The 18,304-nt window shown below is 42.6% G+C and overlaps 1 protein-coding gene across 2 annotated transcripts in view; it reads left to right on the top strand.

Annotated features, from left to right (window-relative positions):
* tnfrsf21 (tumor necrosis factor receptor superfamily, member 21) overlaps positions 1-16,219 on the top strand; it is a 36,105-nt gene extending 19,886 nt beyond the window's left edge. Inside the window, exons 4-7 of one of the 2 annotated variants that reach the window (XR_004660356.1) lie at positions 3,064-3,329; positions 10,706-10,964; positions 15,525-15,897; positions 15,949-16,219. Coding sequence is in view for 1 of the 2 variants with exons in the window: in XM_034899803.1 (XP_034755694.1) it covers positions 3,064-3,329; positions 10,706-10,964; positions 15,525-15,754 (755 nt within the window). In the remaining variant the exon portion in view is untranslated. Of the gene's footprint in view, positions 1-3,063; positions 3,330-10,705; positions 10,965-15,524 lie in introns of both variants that reach the window. The other variant, XM_034899803.1, reaches the window with a different exon arrangement.
* Positions 16,220-18,304: the final 2,085 nt, after the last annotated feature.

Here is an 18,304-nt window from a genome sequence, read left to right as displayed (position 1 = left end):
TTCAGATACAGTATTAGGGGACCACTAAGGTCTATATAAATAGACTTCAGATACAGTATTAGGGACCACTAAGGTCTAAATTAAAGACACTTCAGAGACAGTATTAGGGACCACTAAGGTCTATAAAAGCATAGAGCATCATGTCATGGGACCTTTAAGACGTTCCTAATCCTGGGATAAATTAGGATGACTTCTGTGATCCCCTGACTGTTTCACTAATGTTACCGTGATGTTGACATTTCTATTCATCCAGTAATTAGGTTTATGACCAAATACCTTCAAAACTTAATGGCAGTCCCATCAGCCTCAGCTGTGCTTTGTGTTTAGTGCTCATTAGAAAAGGTTAGCATGGGAGCATGCAAAATAAGACGGCAGTTAAAGTAAACATTGAATTTTACACGTTAAAATGTTAAAATGTTCACTGCTAGCATTGTTAGCTTAATGGAGCTGCTTGTGTGGATGTATTCTTGTTGCTTGATAAATTACTTGAACAGCTTGTTGATTTACTCAACATTGCAACATTAACTTGAGACAAAATCATACTAGATAAAAAATGTTTCTACTCTGCATATCTAGCTTAATCTTATTTCCTTTAAAAATCAAAGAAGTGTAAAGAGCATTGAATTACTAAACATACTAGGATTCTGAATAACTGTTGATCTGTTCCACTTATACAAAGATACATACAGTTTCCACTGAGAAACGTTCCTTTGAGTACTGACCTTCATTTCTTATTGTTTTCAATAGGAAGCCCTTTTGATAGTTCCAAAGACTCATGACGTGCTGTAATCTCGTGTCCATGTGCACCTTTAGCGTAGCTCACAGTTTGTCCCGTCCAGGCAGCGGTATCACTCCTTATCAGACGGTTTGACAAAACATGTTATTTTGATAAATTCATAAGGCAAGGACATGTACACACACTCTAATGCACACAAATAAACACACTCATCCTACTACCAACACACGCAAACACATAATCACATCCGCAGGCTGACATACTGAATCAGCACGAGACTTATATAGGTCATTTAAGTGTGGTCAGCTAGCAGTGGCAGCGAAGCATGCTGGGGATTTCTCCTCTGTCGCCGTGTGTCACGGCGAGCAAAGGGACAAGAGTCGCCTTCTGGGCCGGCACGCAACGTCCTCTCCCTCACGCCACAGTATACATGTTTATTAATCTTGATCTACACACAAAATCTAGGTGAGTGTGTGTGTGTGGGCTCTGGTTTTGTGTTTATTTAGACTGAGGGTAATGGTTATGTTCTGACTTGGGTTCCGGTTTAAAAGAAGAATTGGGTGTAGGTAAAGATTGAAGTTAACCATGTAGTGATTAGGGTTAATGCTGCGGTTGGCTGGAGGAGAAGGAGTGGCGAGGTGTAGTGTGTGTGGCATGTCTACAGGCTTCATGTCTATTCATCCTTTCCTTTTGGCTTGTGTGTGTGTGCTTGCATTGCTCTGTGTGTATTTTTATGTACACATGAGTGTGTACTTGTCTGTTGAGCCATGAATTACTACCACTGGCTTACATCCATTAAATCTCTCTGACTCATCCTGGATTTATGTTTGCAGCCAAAGGAATGGAGCACTAGCCTGCCTCTTACACATGTTATATAAGGCTGAATGCACAGCAGCTGCTAGCATCGACAACAAGCTTCCCGGCTGGAATTCTTCATCCATGTTGAAATAAAGCTTTAGTGCATAACTTGTATTAATGAACGTCCGTTACATTCAAGCCATTGCCAAGTTAAGATTAATTAAGACCATCAGCTCCACAAACTCCCTCTGTATTTCTCAGTGTGACTATGTTCAGAAGATTGTGTCGTCCCGTGACTTTCCTGCGCAGAAAATCGAGTGAAGATAATGACCTCTTCTGAAGAGTCCATCATGGACTAGTGGGGGTGGTGTGCGGTCACGGAAGGCTTGTATCATTTGGAAAAATTTAACTCAAATTTAACTCAAAACCACAAATGTCCATCTCATGGTGTCGCTAAAGGAAGAGTCAGGGGATCACCAAATTCAAAAGGGTTCATCCTCTGGTGACCATAGATATATGTACTGCATTTCCTGTTATATGTGCAGTATATATGATTAACATCTTGACTTTTAGTCTCTTGTATAGTTTATTCTGAACTATTACCAAGATGTAACACCATGGACTCTTTTGTTTAGTCCTTCAAACTTGGACTGTGTGTTTTATGTTCCACACTGCCAGTTTGAAATGCATATTTTCTGTAAATGAGTTTGGATTGTACATGCAGAGATGACAATCAAAACGAGATGTATAAAAACTTCTAAAGTCCCCTTTACGGTTGCTTGAGGCCTGACTAACTCTGAGATAGAGATTAAAAATGTGTTCATAATAAACTTACACATTCGTTATAAGGTACACACACTCTCATACAGACACCATACAGAAGTTCACTGACAGAAAGAGAACAATGGTGGATTGTGTGGAACATAGCATGAGGGCTTCATTAGTCAGAAATGAGGCAAATGCTTGCTGCTGCATCCTGTTGGTTAGCACAGCTACTGGCCTGTGACCTCAATTAAGAGGACATCAGCATCAATCTTATCCTCATGTTTTTCATTCGCCAGATTATGTTCACAGTTTCCATTTGATATCAGTTAGGTAGGACTTGAACAGACGGTGACTGGGAGCTGAGTAACGGGCACTGTGAGGGTTGAGGTCGAGGTTAGCCGACAAAAGGTGACTGTCCTACTGGGACAACAGCTACGTTTAGGCACTAAAACTTCAGATTAGAAAAAACGATTGTGGTTTAGGTAAAACCACCAGTGTCTTTTAGTGTTACTGGGACCCAAAGTCTTATGTTTTCCTCTTAAATTTCCTGGCCCGTCACGTGATTCCCTTAAACATCCATGGTGAATGGAAAGGCATGTATTAAAAAAATCAGTTTGGGGATTTTATTAATGGATATCAGATCACCCAAATAAAGATGGATATTAAGTGGAAAATGATTTTAAGCCAACCCTAATCCCAAGCCCTCTTCTTTCTAATGTAAGTGTGGGTTCTCTAACGTTTCTTTGTCTTGGCCTGCTATCCAGGGGTGGATATCCTGAAGCTGGTGGCGGCCCACGTGGGCACCCAGTGGATAGACGTCTATCAGTCGCTGGCCAACGCCACGGAGAGGGAGGTGGCTGCCTTCTCTAATGGCTACTCGTCGGAACACGAGCGAGCGTACGCCGCGCTGCAGCACTGGACCATCCGCGACAGCGACGCCAACCTGGCCAAGTTAATCAACGCCCTCCACCGACAGCGCCGCATCGACGTGGTAGAGAAGATCCGCTGCGTCATGGAGGACAACCCACAGGTAGGCTGGATCGATGTGTGGGCGAGACATTCAATTTCTGATCCGGTCCTGATTTGAACCAGGTTTATTAAGAAGTGTAGCAGGAAAACACTTCTGACCTCTTCAGCTCTGTCGACACTACTGGCACACACTGCGGTACACACTGTTCTTTCACCTCTCTCCCTCTGAAATCTAATCTGTGAGAAAAGCTGTCTGGGGTGTCCCATTGGAGCCTGTCCCTGTGGTTAAGCTGCATTCCTCACATTAAAGCAACAGTTCACATTGGGAGAAGGATTTGGCGTTAAAGCATTACTTACACTTAGTGTTGCAGCCTCTCTCTTCATACTACAGAATTTGGGGATACATGAGTTAGTGAGGGAGGAAGAGGTGTGACGTTTGCCTGTTTGAGGCCAGAGTGAATTTCTGAAGCGGTTTAAGTAGGGTGGCACAGAGGGGACCAATAGTCCGTATTCGCTGAATACAGCAGGAAATATTGGATAGGCTATGACAACACAAGGAAATTCTTCTAATTCTAATTTAATCACATTCATTATAAGTTTCACTTGTTTTCATTTGAAATACATTGTACATTAGAATGTTCAGCATGGTCTGGGTGAATACTCAATTCTGATACGGAGTTTCCATTACAAGTGTTCTAGGACACATACTAAAGGAGTTCCATGTAAACTGACAGTTTACTGTCCTAAATGAATGCTACTTTAAATCCAGAAGACACTGGGGTGCTTCAGGGTGCTAACACACATGCTGCAGGAAGTAACACACACACACACGGACACAGGAGGGGACCCCCAGAATCCTCCTCCTTACTCGTTCCTATGGTTCGTGGCAAATGGTTGTCCTTCACTGCCCTCTCAGCGGTCGGCGCGGCACAGTTACAGCCTTGTTCTGGTTCTAAAGACACGCCCGTCGTCTCAGTGCCCCCGCTCCTCAGTCATCTATTGTAATTTGGCCTTTCATCACAGCTTAATAATGAGACGATCATCTCCAGAAATAGTTTTCTGTCTGTCTTGCTGGATTGATCGTGGATAAGATAGCACATAATGAAATTGTTTGGTAAGAGATAGGCTTAGTAATTATGGAGAATTATTTGTGTTCAGGGACCACAGGAAGTTGGAGCAGTACTGTTGGAACAATTTAAGGATGGTATTTAACCTTAACTTGATTTAAGACGGATACATTTTATGGCCAGAAGTGTATGGACAGCATGTTCAACCCATTTTGTGTACTTGGTTTGAGGCAGCCGTAACAACATTGGTATTGTTTTCATGAACGTGTGTGTGTGCGTGCTTGTCTCATCATGGCAAAAAACGTGTTCATGGTAACACATACTGTAGTGGGAAGTACTATACACAGCGTCACAACCGGTGCAGGATGCAGTCACAAAACTTTGCAGATGTGTGCTCGAGATCAAAAAGAACCTTTGTCAACATCTAAAAAGAAAAAAATGAATTTCTCTGTTTGTTCATATCACTTCAATTTTATTGCTGCAAAATGAGATTGGCACGCACACAAACTGACCAACACATATATAATAATAGATGGATACTTGGCATCAGTGTTTCAATAAAGTATTGCCATAGACATTATTGCAATACTATGCTGTATCAATTCCCCCCCACCCCTACCATCCCTATTTGTAGATTGAAGTCACATTTCTGAATATGTTAGTGTTCTTCTCAACATGCATTTTATGTACAATTTATGAACAAAATGGACTGTAATTATGTTGAGCTTTTATAGTCTTACTGACGACTCATAGCGCTTTGACATATTATGAATATCTAACATTCTCACCCTGTTGGCACAGCATCCTGACCAATGTGGGGTTCCGTGTCAAGGAAACTTTAACCACCAAGCAATTGGTAGGCAACCATTCGATCACATGAGGCACAGCTGCCCAGATGTGGTTGGTTTGTTATGAGGATGGCTACTGAGTGACAGAGAATCATGGCAGGGAGGATAATAAATACCAAAAGTAATAAAATGATGAAAACGGAGGATTTGGGTGATGCTAAATCTGCCGTGTGCTGAATTGCTGCAGAGCTTTCCGGCATCTGGCAAAAATAGAAGCTCTGCGTAGAGCTGCGGCTCGCCGGTTCATCAGTCCGCTAAAACACACACGTTTACTTTAATGCACACCTGATGACTCTGCAGCCGCTCTGGGAAACCAGGGTCAGGGCAGGCTCGGGGCCGGCAGCAGGCGCCGGACAGCCCAGTCCACTGCAGAGCTGTAATCACTAATGGATTGTTACTTCGGACATGGGCGTTGGGATCATTGAAGGGCATCGAGCCACCGCTTAACACGCCATCCATTCATAAATCATTTATGGGAGTAGTATTTATTGGGCTTCTTTTATTTTCACTGTTCTTTTTGATATTTTTATTGTCAAAAATGTTTTAGACCTCCCCCCACTGCAGGGGGAAACTACATTACAGGCAGCATGGTGAAACCACAGCTATCGTTACAGACAGGAAGGCAGACAAACAAAAGGACTGAGTGAAAAAGAGAAAAAAGAAAGTTGTGTGCAGTGTGTAAAACTTTATAAAGGTCCGGTTCATTAAATGCACCCTTATTTCTTATTTCCCACTAAGTCAATGTGACTCACTTATGGCAAGCATGTCAACACGTCAGTTACATAACAGCAATACACATTGCTTACATTTCTACGCAGTAGAAAAAAACACATTCACTGTATCGATGGTACTGTCATCGGAACAACTGAGTGTCAGCTGTCTGATGGATGTTTCTATTTTTATCTCTGCTGCTGCATGCAAGTTCAAACCAGACAGAGGGATGGGTGGTACTCCCTTTCTCTTCACCCTGAGGTACAGACACAAACGCTGCTATACAAACACTACTGTAGTGTGTGTGACAAGGTGTCATATTTTGCAAAACAAATGCACAGGAATTGAGAATTTACAGGAATTTGACTAATATTAATTTCTATCTACAAATAACACTAAATCGAGATTTTGGTCCGTACAGTAAAAACATGATGCGTGCTTTAAAGATTTACTAGCTTCTCTGGCTCCTTGCTTTTCTGGCCCGAGCATCTTTATGTACAAACAAGTGATTAAAGAGCAGCCATGCCGTTTCATTTCAATAAGTCTCCTGAGTGTGGCGAATGAATGGCATCATGTTAGAGACGGAGCTGCAGTCCCAGGGGTGGAGGGAAACATAAGGAATTAGCAAAGGGGAAAGGGGATTCTTTTGCTGTTCTGTCTTTTGTGTGAATCAACATAAAGCAGGATCACATTTATCTGTGCACGTCTTCCAGAAAATTATTATTATTATTCAAAATCTCATTGTGTAAATATTTTCTGAAAGCACCAATAGTCAACACTAAAACATTGTTGTGGTATTGATATTGGGGTATTTGGTCAAAAACATTGTGATATTTGATTTTCTCCATATATCCCAGCCCTACCTTCCACTAGGAAATAAAGTGAAGCACCGTGTCAGTGTATTAAGACTAACTGGCCCACACCAGGGCACCACCAAGCCCTTAGATACAACCCAACAACCAAACAAAAATGGCCAACACCTAACTCAAAGTAGAAGCCTAAGAAAACTGAGTCACTGCCGAAGATAATTTTGAGACCTGGGTAGATTTTGTCCTCTTTACTTTATACTCTTTCTCAGCAAAGGGAATGCACAAAAAACTACAACACACAGTGGTCATTATCCCCCTGCCACAATGATGCACAATCAAGGGCAATTTCCTTTCCATAAAGAGCCCCATAAGATGATCAAATGAAACCACATCCATTACTTTCTGCAGAAAACACAACATTTCTTCCCAGAAACTGCTTTGATTCTATTAAAGGTAATTCATAGAGATTATCTGCATGTGTTTGTGAGTGTATCTGACAGTAAGTATGCTTAAAAGCAGTCTGGGAGCAGGCTTATCCATTAAAGACATAATTTAAATGTCAAAGATGACTAGTGGTAAAGGTGGAAGGTACTTGACATTGCACAGCAGCTGGTTTTTGGCATTTAAGTCCCGTCCCCACCGGAGACAAAAACAATTCTCCTTTGACAATGGTAGCAAACAACAGAAAAATGCCTTCTAGCTACTTTGTGATGGGACACACTAGCAACACAGTAAATAACTCATAAACTCATAATTAAGTTTTTACAAGCTGCCAAACTGAAAAAGGTTTTAGGAAGACTCAAGTGGACAGGCCTACAGTTGAAGAATCAGGAACAATAGAAAGACACTAAGTAACGTTATACCAAACGTCACATTTGCACACATTTTGTCAGCAAATTGAATGTCTAAATATCAGTTTTAGGCTAACTATAAATCTCCCACACAGCCTTAGCTTGCTAACAAATAGCCATAGCATTAGCTTAGCAACAGCTAACATGTTCTCACTGGTTACTATAGTAATCATTAGACTTGGTTAAATCTGATGTTTTTAGCTAGCTCCATGCACTTTGTTTGCATTTTAGCCGTTAGTTGTCCTACCGTCCAGGGGGCGTGGCTTCACAGTACGACGCAACGCGCTCTGTCTCTGTTTATCAAACCATGTCAGGGTACAATGCTCCATCATATCATAGACTTTAACAGTGGGGTCGGTGCTGTGCTCTCCTTACAGATTATGTAATTACAGTTGAGGGATATTAGTTGCTTTTTTTGATTTTTGATCCAATTAATCAAAATATCCCCAGTGTGTGTGTCTGTCCCCTGAGTCCTTCTGCAGCAACCTGCTAACTCTACCAGTGAGGCTAGCTGGCTCAGGCTATATGTGTGTGTACATGTTAGTGTTGGGCTGTGTGTGTGTGTGTGTGTGTGTGTCTGTGTGTCTGTGTGTGTCTAAGTCCCTGTCCCTAGCAGGGCCTTGTGTTGTGCTGACAGGAATAGTCACCAACTCATCCTGATCCTTTTGTCTCTCTCTCTCTTACTCTCACACACACACACACACACACACACACAGAGCAGCCTGGTAGCTTTCTGGAACAGCAGTACTGTTCCTCCTCACAGTGACCCATGTGCTCCAGCTCGGTCCTAAGCAGCTCTGCTTTGAACTTTTCAAGGCTTCCAGCATAAGGAAGTCAGATTGCATGTGGTTTGAGACAGAGTGTCAGACATACGTAAAGTACTCTGCCTGGGTGGGCAGAAGGGACAGAGCTTTAGTTTGTCACCAACAGTTTGATCTATTCTTTGGCAATCATTGCAGCAACGTAAATCTCAGGAACATTATGTAAAAGGTTCAGGTAAAAACAAACACACAACACTACACAGAGAAGTGAGGGACTAATAAATATGAATGTCCTGTTGTTGATAACATAATCTGTGTCTTTTTTCCCTTGCTAAACCAGATAAGGTTACCAAAAAAGGTACATTAAAATAGAAATAGAAATTCAGTACTTTTTAAGCCCAAAAATTAGATAGATGCTGCAAGGTGAATATGAGATTGTATGATTTTGCAAAGGATTATTCATACGTATCCTCTGACTTCCTGTCCCCCGAGGCTGCTAAATTTATTATCCCTCATGGGTGTGTTTGTCACCCCAGCATCTGCTCTAAAAAAAACATTTGTTCCAGTTCCATGTACTGCTGTATGAAAGTCAGCGGGTCTTTGCCACAGTGTGCGTACCCGTCTGGATGCTTCTGTGCATGTGTGCAGGCCTTTGTGAGCGAGACAGAGTTTGTTTGTTCTATCAGAGTCCCGGATGTTGTGTCCCGCTGCAGCCCAGTGACCCAGACACTATGGAACAGAGAACGAGAACAGCACCGGTGTTTCTACGTCATGTCCTATTGGAGCTCATTCAGTACGCCTAAATGCCTAATCCACCACTGCATGAAATGGATTTTCATCCAAAGAAGAGAACATTTGTCTGTCTGTTTGTCGGTTGTTATGTCCAGATTTCTCCCAGCTCCATTTTCCATTTCCAGTGTGTGCGCTGAATGGAATGACCTGCTTGCTGCTGCTAACCTTTAGGCCAGACTGGGCTCTCGCCGTGAAAAACAAGACATGCTCTCATGATCTCTTCCCCCAAACCAGTCACCACTGGTTTCAAGCCACAGGTTCATTACCACACCAGAGAAAGACAGGGGGAGGGGGGTGGAAGAGGGTTTTTTTAACAATAGAGGAAGTAGAGAGAAGAAGAGACCGACAACTGAAACTGAAACAACATGAGACACTAAGGAAGACTAGAAGACAAAAAGACAAATAATAGTCAAAAATAGAATAAAGGGACATAAACAGAGTTAAAGTGAAAGGGGTAAGGAAGGTTTAAGAAAGAAAGAGAGGACAAAGTGTGAAATTGAAGCATAACTGGATGAGGAGACAAATATGAAAGGACGTGTAGCTAAACAGATGAAAACCCACATAGATGAACAAAGGTAAAGGAACCAAGAGGGAAACAAGAAGATTAAAAAGAGAGATGTTAATGAAGATATTAATGAACGGGGCGGCCTCTAGCCCCCCCAGTAAGAGCGTGCGCCCCATGCTGGCTGAGTCCTGCAGCGGGCCGGGTTCAAATGCGACCTGCGGCCCTTTGCAACGTGTCACCCCCCCTTGTCTATCCACTCTCACTAATAAAGGGAAAAGCCCCAAAAATGTCTGTTAAGACATTGCCAAATGAGTTACTACAAATGTAATTAAGACTATCAGCTCCACCCAGCTCTCCCTGGATGTCTCAGCGCGACTATGCTCAGAAGATCGGGGCGGCCGGCGACTTTCAAGCCCAGAATATCGAGTGAAGATGATCACCTCTTCATCATGTTTTTTATCCTCTGTGTCCTCCCTGGCTACTAGTAACTGTGTGGGGGTGGTGCGTGATCACGGAAGGCTTGTATCACATGGATGTGTTGACAAAAACGTACTCACTATAGCTTTAACAACTCCAACCGTTGTGTTTAAGTTTGATGAGGGAAAACACACGTGTGGTTCCGGCCTAATTTAGGAAACACTGTTACGAGTGTTAGAGAGGTAGAGGGTAGAAACCAACAACCTACAGGATGTGGGTGTTTGGTTGGGGGACTTGTTGGGTTAGAGTCCTGAAGAGAAAGGTTATATAATTAGAAGAGGAGAATTACAAAAACAGGGACAAAGAAAGATTAAGCAAAGGAGGATGTGAGGAGGGCCAAGGGATTTTTCTTTTTTTAAATTAGAAAACCAAAATCGGAACACCATTTAGAAATTGGAGGGTGTGTGTTCCATTGTTAGTTGTGGCTGCTATGTACACACACCCAGGACGATGTAAAATGTAGTGTTTCCCCGCTGTGGGTCAGGAGCTTGTGGGCTCCATAGAGCATTGGTTTGCCGCACTCATGTTCTTCTCCCCTTCTTGCTTCCCCTCCGCATCTTCTCCCTCTACTTTTCCTTACCCTCCACTCCCCCAATCTCTCTGTTTCTATCTCCAGTTTGACATCAACCAGCTGATGACCTCAGTGAATGTAAGCCAAAGCTTCAGCCCCGTCCACAAGCCGCTGGGGTCTCCCAGCAGCATCTGCAGCAACAGCGGTGGTAGCACGGGCGGGGCCAGCGGCGGGGCCGTGGAGCAGTCGCCGGTGGACCGGAGCAAATGCTTCTTCCCCGACGAATCAGAGCCCCTGCTTCGCTGTGACTCCACCTCCAGCAAAGACTCCGCCCTCAGCAGGAACGGCTCCTTCATTACCAAAGGTGAGCAAATTAGCCGTGCCATTGGCAAGAAAATTTGAGTATTTGCCGTACTTCGGTAACATTAGCATTGTTTTTCAAAAAGAGCTGCAACTAACGCTTATTTTCATTGTGCGTTATTAATCTGTCTAGTGTTTTCTCAAGTCATCGATTGGTTGTTTGGTCTATACAATGTCAAAAATGTTACGTGTGGAAACAGGTTGAGCCCAAATGCAAACAAAACGAAGACCAGAATGATAGTCTAACAGGTTTATTCCAGTGTCCAATGTAGGGGACGCAATAGTGAAAAACCAAGTCCAAAACAAATCCAATAGTACTCCAGGGGGCAGAACGTGAGTGGTACCATGTCCAATAATCCGGGGATTCAGGGCGGAAAGCAGGAGTGGTGGAGGACAGGAGTGAAGGACGAGTCAGGCTCACGGAAAATGTTGCAGACAAAGAACAATAAGTACAAGCAAGGTTCCCAAAAATAATCCAAAGGTAGAGTCAGCAAAGACACTAACGTCGGTGTCTAAACTATGATCTGAGAAGGAGTGGTAGGTTGACCGGGTGTTTGAAGCAGGGGTGATTAGATCTGATGAGCTGCAGCTGGAACCCTGACTCCCGCACACCGGGCTTCACTCCTGCAATCAAGGACAGACGGAGGGGGGGAGGGGGGAGGGGGGGAGAGCAGAGACAGGGTGCTACCAGCAGCAGACCTAACAATAAAGTGGTTCTAAAATGACCATCATTTTTTCTCAAAGCCCAAGATGACATCATAAAATGTCTTGTTTTGTCCACAACTCAAAGATATTCAGTTTACTGTCATAAAGGAATGAAGAAACTAGAAAATATTCTTATTTTTTCTCAATAATTATATATATAATAATAATAATTATTATTATTAATTTAATGGTTGAAAACTAATCAAATAATCTTTGCAGCTCTACTTTAAAACTATTTAAAGCCTAAACATCAAACTCCACCATGACTACCAGTAAAACTCCAATTATTATATTTTTAACATCCCTTGAGGGCAATTCATTTAACATAAATACGGACGTCAGTGGAGAAGAACTGAGGATCTCATATAATGGAGATACACCAAATCTGGCAAACAGAGACAGACGTGACCAGAATCCACATGTGGAGAGACATACTGCGAGTTTGAAGTGCTTGGGTTTGGTTTGAGTGTTTTCAACATGGCAGCCGGGTCACAAACGTTCTAATTCTACAGCTTAAACAGTACACTAAATTATGTTTTTGAAACCATTTGAGGCGACACGTAGTCAATGCAGTAGTCTCGCTTTGCCAGACCTTCCTCCACATTACTGCGGAGGAGGGCTAGTCTACACAGCATTCTGGGATCGGAGAATAATGTGCTCTGGTTCATTGGCATCTCTTAAACCAATCCCAATCGTCGTTGGCGGGGCTAAAATCAGGACAGAGTCACGGTGCCTCTGCACAGTTACCTCAGGAAGGAAGTTGTTTTGGTGCAACATGTGGACGTTAAGAAGTAATTTTAGTCGTCAAAATGATTGGACAGGTAGTCTAGCTAGCTGTCTGGATTTACCCTGCAGAGATCTGGGGACCAGGTAGCCATAGTCCTCAGATTGGACAGGTAGTCTAGCTAGCTGTCTGGATTTACCCTGCAGAGATCTGAGGACCAGGTAACCATAGTCCTCAGATTGGACAGATAGTCTAGCTAGCTGTCTGGATTTACCCTGCAGAGGTCTGAGGACTAGCTGCAGGTTACAGCGTCAACACAGAGGAATAGGAAGGTAGTGGTCATCCGGCTGAAAGAGTGAAATCCGGCGGATTTTCCGGCAGCACCGGACCAATCCCGCGAGTGGAACGTCGTGGATATAGATTATCAATGCGGTAACAGTATATTGATTCATATTTGATCAGCAATGCCTAGTTTTACAGTTAGATATTAGTTTAAGTACAAATTCAGATATGGAAAATAGTCAACTCGTGTAGTTCTCAAACCCCCTCAGATTGACTATATGTACTGTACACGTGGCAATATGTCACGGATACTGGCCTCAGACCCACAGTCTTCAGCTGACCTCAGCCAAACAAATAGGAAGTTCCAAGATCTGTCTACAGGGAACTTTGAACAAAAGAACTTACTGGAAATGAGAAGCATATCAAGCCAAGAATCTGAGGACAATGGGGATGGGGTCATTGTTAATAACACGCTAAAGCCAGCTCAGACAGACTTTTTGCGAAAGGTTGCATGTGAGGCTGTCTGAGATGTGAAAAGGGGGTGAAGAGATTTGAAAAGGTGAATAATACTAATATGATAATAATATAAAATTGAGTTGAAATGTTACCCTAGGCTTCTTCTACAGAATAAACCAACCACAAATCTGCAAATGTCCTCTTGAGTGCCCTTGTGCTACAACACTCGTCTGACCGTAAGCATCATGCAACACGAGCCCAGATCTGCTGCTCTCCCATAGACATAAGCCGGATTGGTTGACATCACATGTGCTAAGGATCCAGTGTATCTGCAGCCTGGATCCAGTTTGGCTGTTTGGTAAAATACATACATTTATCTAACATGTACACAAAAAAACAAAACAAAAAAAGAGCAAGATAGTGAAGATAGTGATAGTGACTCTTCAAGATTGGAAATCCCCAAAACATGTTCCTTCATTTCAGTTCCTTAGTCATGCGAATTACTTTTTTATTTTTTTTGTATTAAATTAGCAAAACAGCGGGTATACAGTAAGCCTACTGTTAGCTCATCGCTATATTAAACACAGTTAGAACACTTAAAGCTAAACGGTCTAAAGTGTGGCGGTATTTCACTGGAACGTATTCCAACACCGATGTACAACAGTGGGTATCTAAAGACAGCCCAGCTCCCCCGTAGCCTGCCGCTTCACTCAGAGATGTCGGAGAAACAACTCCCGCCCACCTGAAGTCACCCATGGGGCAACATTTTGCCCTCCCTGTCCCTGCTTTCAGGTGCATATAAATTCGTACTCATAGTACTGTAATGGCATAGTACTATATTTGTATTTGGTATCGGCAAGTACCCAAATGTAAGTACTTGTACTTGGTCTGAGCGAAAAGTGGTATCGGCGCATCCGTATCAGTTATTCAGGAGTAGGCTACTCATGTCAAACTTACTTCCAAGTTTTATCCTTATTATTATTTATTAAAAGCATCCCGATCCTCGAGCGGAGACTGTCTTCGACATGTCCTACGTTGTTACCTGACGGGGCCTTTCTGGTAGCCAGGACAGATGATAGAGACTCTTTGCTGTTGCTTCATATTCAGACTCTGACCAATGGGTCTCACACATAACTGAAAAGGATTTGGAACATGGCTGTGTGGATGCTGACTGCCCTCATGTGGTCACTCTGGCTATTGTTGCTAAATTAAAAAGCATTTTGTGCATTTCCCAGGAGGTCGACCTTTCTGTTAAAGAGTAAGATCCTTTTTCAAACATAAAATGGTTTTTTCTAAAGCCACCAGACTCCCTGTAAAACAACAGGATTAAGGCAGCGGAAAATACATCTAATTCAAAGTCGACAGAAACAAAATAAAATAATCAGTTTTATAGTAGACAGTTTACCAATTTACATGGGAGAATATCTTGGCTCCACACATGCTAAAAGCATTGCTTTTTTAAATAGAGTCTGGTGGGCTTAGAGCTAGCAACCTCAGAGCGGTTTGCGGTTAAACAGAAAGGTCTTTAATACGTTTTAAAAAGGCCTATCTCTGTAGGATGTTGTCAGAAATTCAAAAGAATAATGTAAGCCTTTCAGTAAAAAAATAAAGCCCATTCCAATCCGTCTCTAACTGGAGCCCTTAGATATTACAAATATGTGTCTCATTAGCAGCTAACTGCTCCATCCCCTTCACTTTGAGTGTGGAACCCTCCTCTCAGGCCCTGGATTCAGAGAGGCCCAGTTCAAGGGCAAACAGAAGTTACTTTTTCAGTGTGTATTATTGTGTTCCGTATATTGAATGCACAGTGAACATTGTGTGTACTTTTTAATGTCTCTGTTTATTTGTACTTGTCTTTTCTCCTGACTGTAAGTCAGTTTTCCCATCGCGGATAATAAAGTGACTGAACTGAACTATGTTCAGCTCGCTAGCTGCTTGGTACCGGGAAGGCAGCGGGAAGAGGGGATTGTAAAATACCATGTAGAAAAAGTAGTTATGAACAGTCAGCTTTTTCCTTTTGAGTGTCAAATATTGGTTATTAACTAATCACATATGCTGCCATTATCTGGAAAAGTGTCTTTGTTGCTATGATGTTGTCTCTGTTTGTGCTTATGTGCTTGGTGCTCCTGTGTTGTTGATGTGTCTTAATGTGTGTCTATGCACTTTTATACTGTCTACTAGTTTTTTTTCATGCCATCAACCTGCCAGCTGTCATGACTTGTCTATGCTTATGTGTTCTGGTTTAATGCTTGTGTGTTGTGTGTATTGTTGTAACTTCTCTAATGCTGTAAGCCAGTAGGCACACATAGTCATTGGGATAAAAAGCATTTATTGGAGCAGCTTTAAGATAATTGAATTAAGATTAATGACAGTTTACCCTCTTTCTTTCCCCCCCAGAGAAGAAAGACACTGTTCTCCGGCAGGTGCGTCTGGACCCGTGCGACCTGCAGCCCATCTTCGACGACATGCTGCACATCCTGAACCCAGAGGAGCTGCACGTCATCGAGGAGATCCCAGCTGCCGAGGACAAGCTGGACCAGCTGTTTGAGATCGCGGGAGTCAAGAGTCAGGAGGCCAGCCAGACACTGCTGGATTCGGTCTACAGCCACCTCCCGGACCTGTTATAGTGGAGGAGGGAAGGGAGAAACCACACGGATGAGAATCAGCACAGAAATAGAAAGGAATGCCTTAGTGGGAAGAATGACTCAGATCTGATGCTGTTCAGAACAGCTTGGCTTGATATTTGATCTGATGACTCGTCATGTCACATTCTCACAGGATTTGAGCTAGGTGTTGTAGATCAGGTGGCCATCTACACTGCTCTCTTTCAAGTCTTTACTGGTACTTTACTCCTCCTAACCCTCCAAACGTCTTCAATTGTCTTGTGTGAATTCACTGTTACTCTTTCAAAATACTTCCCCCCACTACCATGATACAGGGTCGATGCTCATTGTAATTACAGCATTCATGTGTCACACCAAGGAGTCCTTTGGTTAAGGTGGTATAATGATAGTATTGTGACCCTAACAAAAAGGCTTAACAGCCTCTAAATTTAGAAAAAGCTGGTTTAGAGAAGCTGACTAAATGGAAAACCAAACATGAACGCACTTTCTTTATCTTAACCTGCCAATGCCTTCACTTTTAAATGGTCATTCCAGCTTTTTTGTGGGTTGTGCCAATCATCCTGACTTCCCTCGCCTTTAACATGATTTCAGTTTGGAGAATCAACTTTAGCACGGTGGGTATTGCTAAATGATTGCAAGAAAGGAAACTACACAGAAAATAGCGAATAAGATGTCACTCTAAATACCACTGATATTATCTTTGGGGTTTAGGGTTTTTGTAGACCAGACTCTCGGATATGTTGCCGAGGTATAACTTGTTTCTTAAGTCATGGGCCTGACCTGGTCCCTAATTCTTTCTTCCCACCCCCTCCAGTTGCCTGTTCTCGGAGCAGATCATCCATGGGTCTCTTTGTAAGCACTCCGCCAGACCAGCAGGGGGCAGCGTTAGATTAGAAGGCTGACCTGCTGCTGTGGAACAAAAGCCATATATCAAAGAATTCTGGATTAAAAATCTAAATAATCCAATATAACAAAAGTGGAGCAATATTTACCTAATCTAATATTATGATACATGGCTTTTCCTCGGAACTGTTTGATTTTGGAGAAGGCTCCAAAATGAACAATGACCTGAACATGAAGAGTGCAGTGTTTAACCCCCCCCCCCCACCCCTTCTCTGAAACCAAACCATATATCTAAAACAGTTTGGATATGTGGCTTTGGAAGCTCTGTCACTGTTGGACTCATAGAAGAAATAATTCTAGCAGTACGCACATTCAGATCTCTGCTAGCTCGCCCCGTCCGCCTCAACACATGCAGCTTTGATGAAGTGTTCCGGATACATTTTGGAGCATCATGTTTGGGTGTCTTGGGTGTTTCAGTGCTATAGTAAAACATTATAGAATACAAGTGATTTCTGTCATGCAGTGGTATGTTGCTACATGCTCTATGAAGTATTGAAATGTAACAATGATGCACTAATTCTCTTTTCTTTTGGAGAGGCAGACATGTATTTTCTGGGTCCTTCATTGTCTTTTATTCTGAAATGCTGTTAACTAAGTTGGTTTTGTTGGAATGCTTTTTACATTTAGTTTGATTTATTATGTTCTTGTAGCATCTCTTTGTTATCCTGTCTTGACTTCTTTGTATCTGATGCTTTAATGGGCATTCTGATGTATTCCCCCAGGCTTGGCGTGACAAGATGACCTGGCTGCGATGTAAGATGCATACTCCATACTTTACTTGAAGTCTGTCTACTTGTGTTTAATTGAGGAAGAAATAATGTTCTCCTTAAGTTCCTTCCAAGTTCAACGTTCCTAAACTAATAATAAACTTTAAAAACACCACCAGAAACTCATTTGGAGACGATTTTGCAGGCGCCATGAGAGCAGCAAATGATGGACTCTGTTTTCACCAAGCCAGTTACTATCAAAGCTCCTGTGGTGCTAGATTTGAACTCTCACCGGTTGGCCTAACACAGGGGTCTTTACCCCGGACTAACGTTTCCCCCAAGTATTCCGGACTGAATGAAGAAGATTGAAGTTGTGCTGCTGTTGAAATTTGGGATGTTGACAATGATGCATTTGGAAATGTGTGAGCTGGCTCTCCACGATGCTGTGGGGGCCCAGAACTGTAGGGTATGTGCTTTATTTTCTAAGGAAGTCTGACAGAACGACGGTGAGGTGTGAAACGCACATGTGGTGCGAGTGGATGATTTCATCAAACTTCACGTGTGTAACCAGTACGTTTACTACTATGTAACCTCTTAAAATCAACCAATTAAAGCTCAAAGCATTTGTCATAACCCTGTGTGTAGTTGTCACTTATTCACATTTTTCTACGTGATAAAAACCTGAACCAACTCGTTTTTTGATAACAGGGAAAACATAAGAAGATGCATAATTAGATTTTTCCCTTGAGATCAGGGTAATCCCAGAGAAGTGGTCACACATGGGGCTAGCTTGCTCGAAAACGCTTGTTCAAAGTGTATCAGTGGTGGAATGTACCTAAATACATTTACTCTAGTACTGTACTTAAGTACAAATTTGAGGTACTTGATCTTTACTTGCGTCTTGTTATGCCACTGTCTACTTCGCTACATCTCAGAGAGACAC

The sequence above is a fragment of the Etheostoma cragini genome, chromosome 18, assembly GCF_013103735.1.
Source record: "Etheostoma cragini isolate CJK2018 chromosome 18, CSU_Ecrag_1.0, whole genome shotgun sequence".
NCBI lineage: Eukaryota > Metazoa > Chordata > Actinopteri > Perciformes > Percidae > Etheostoma > Etheostoma cragini.
The sequence above is the reverse complement of the archived record's forward strand: the minus strand, read 5'-3'. Positions and strand labels throughout refer to the sequence as shown.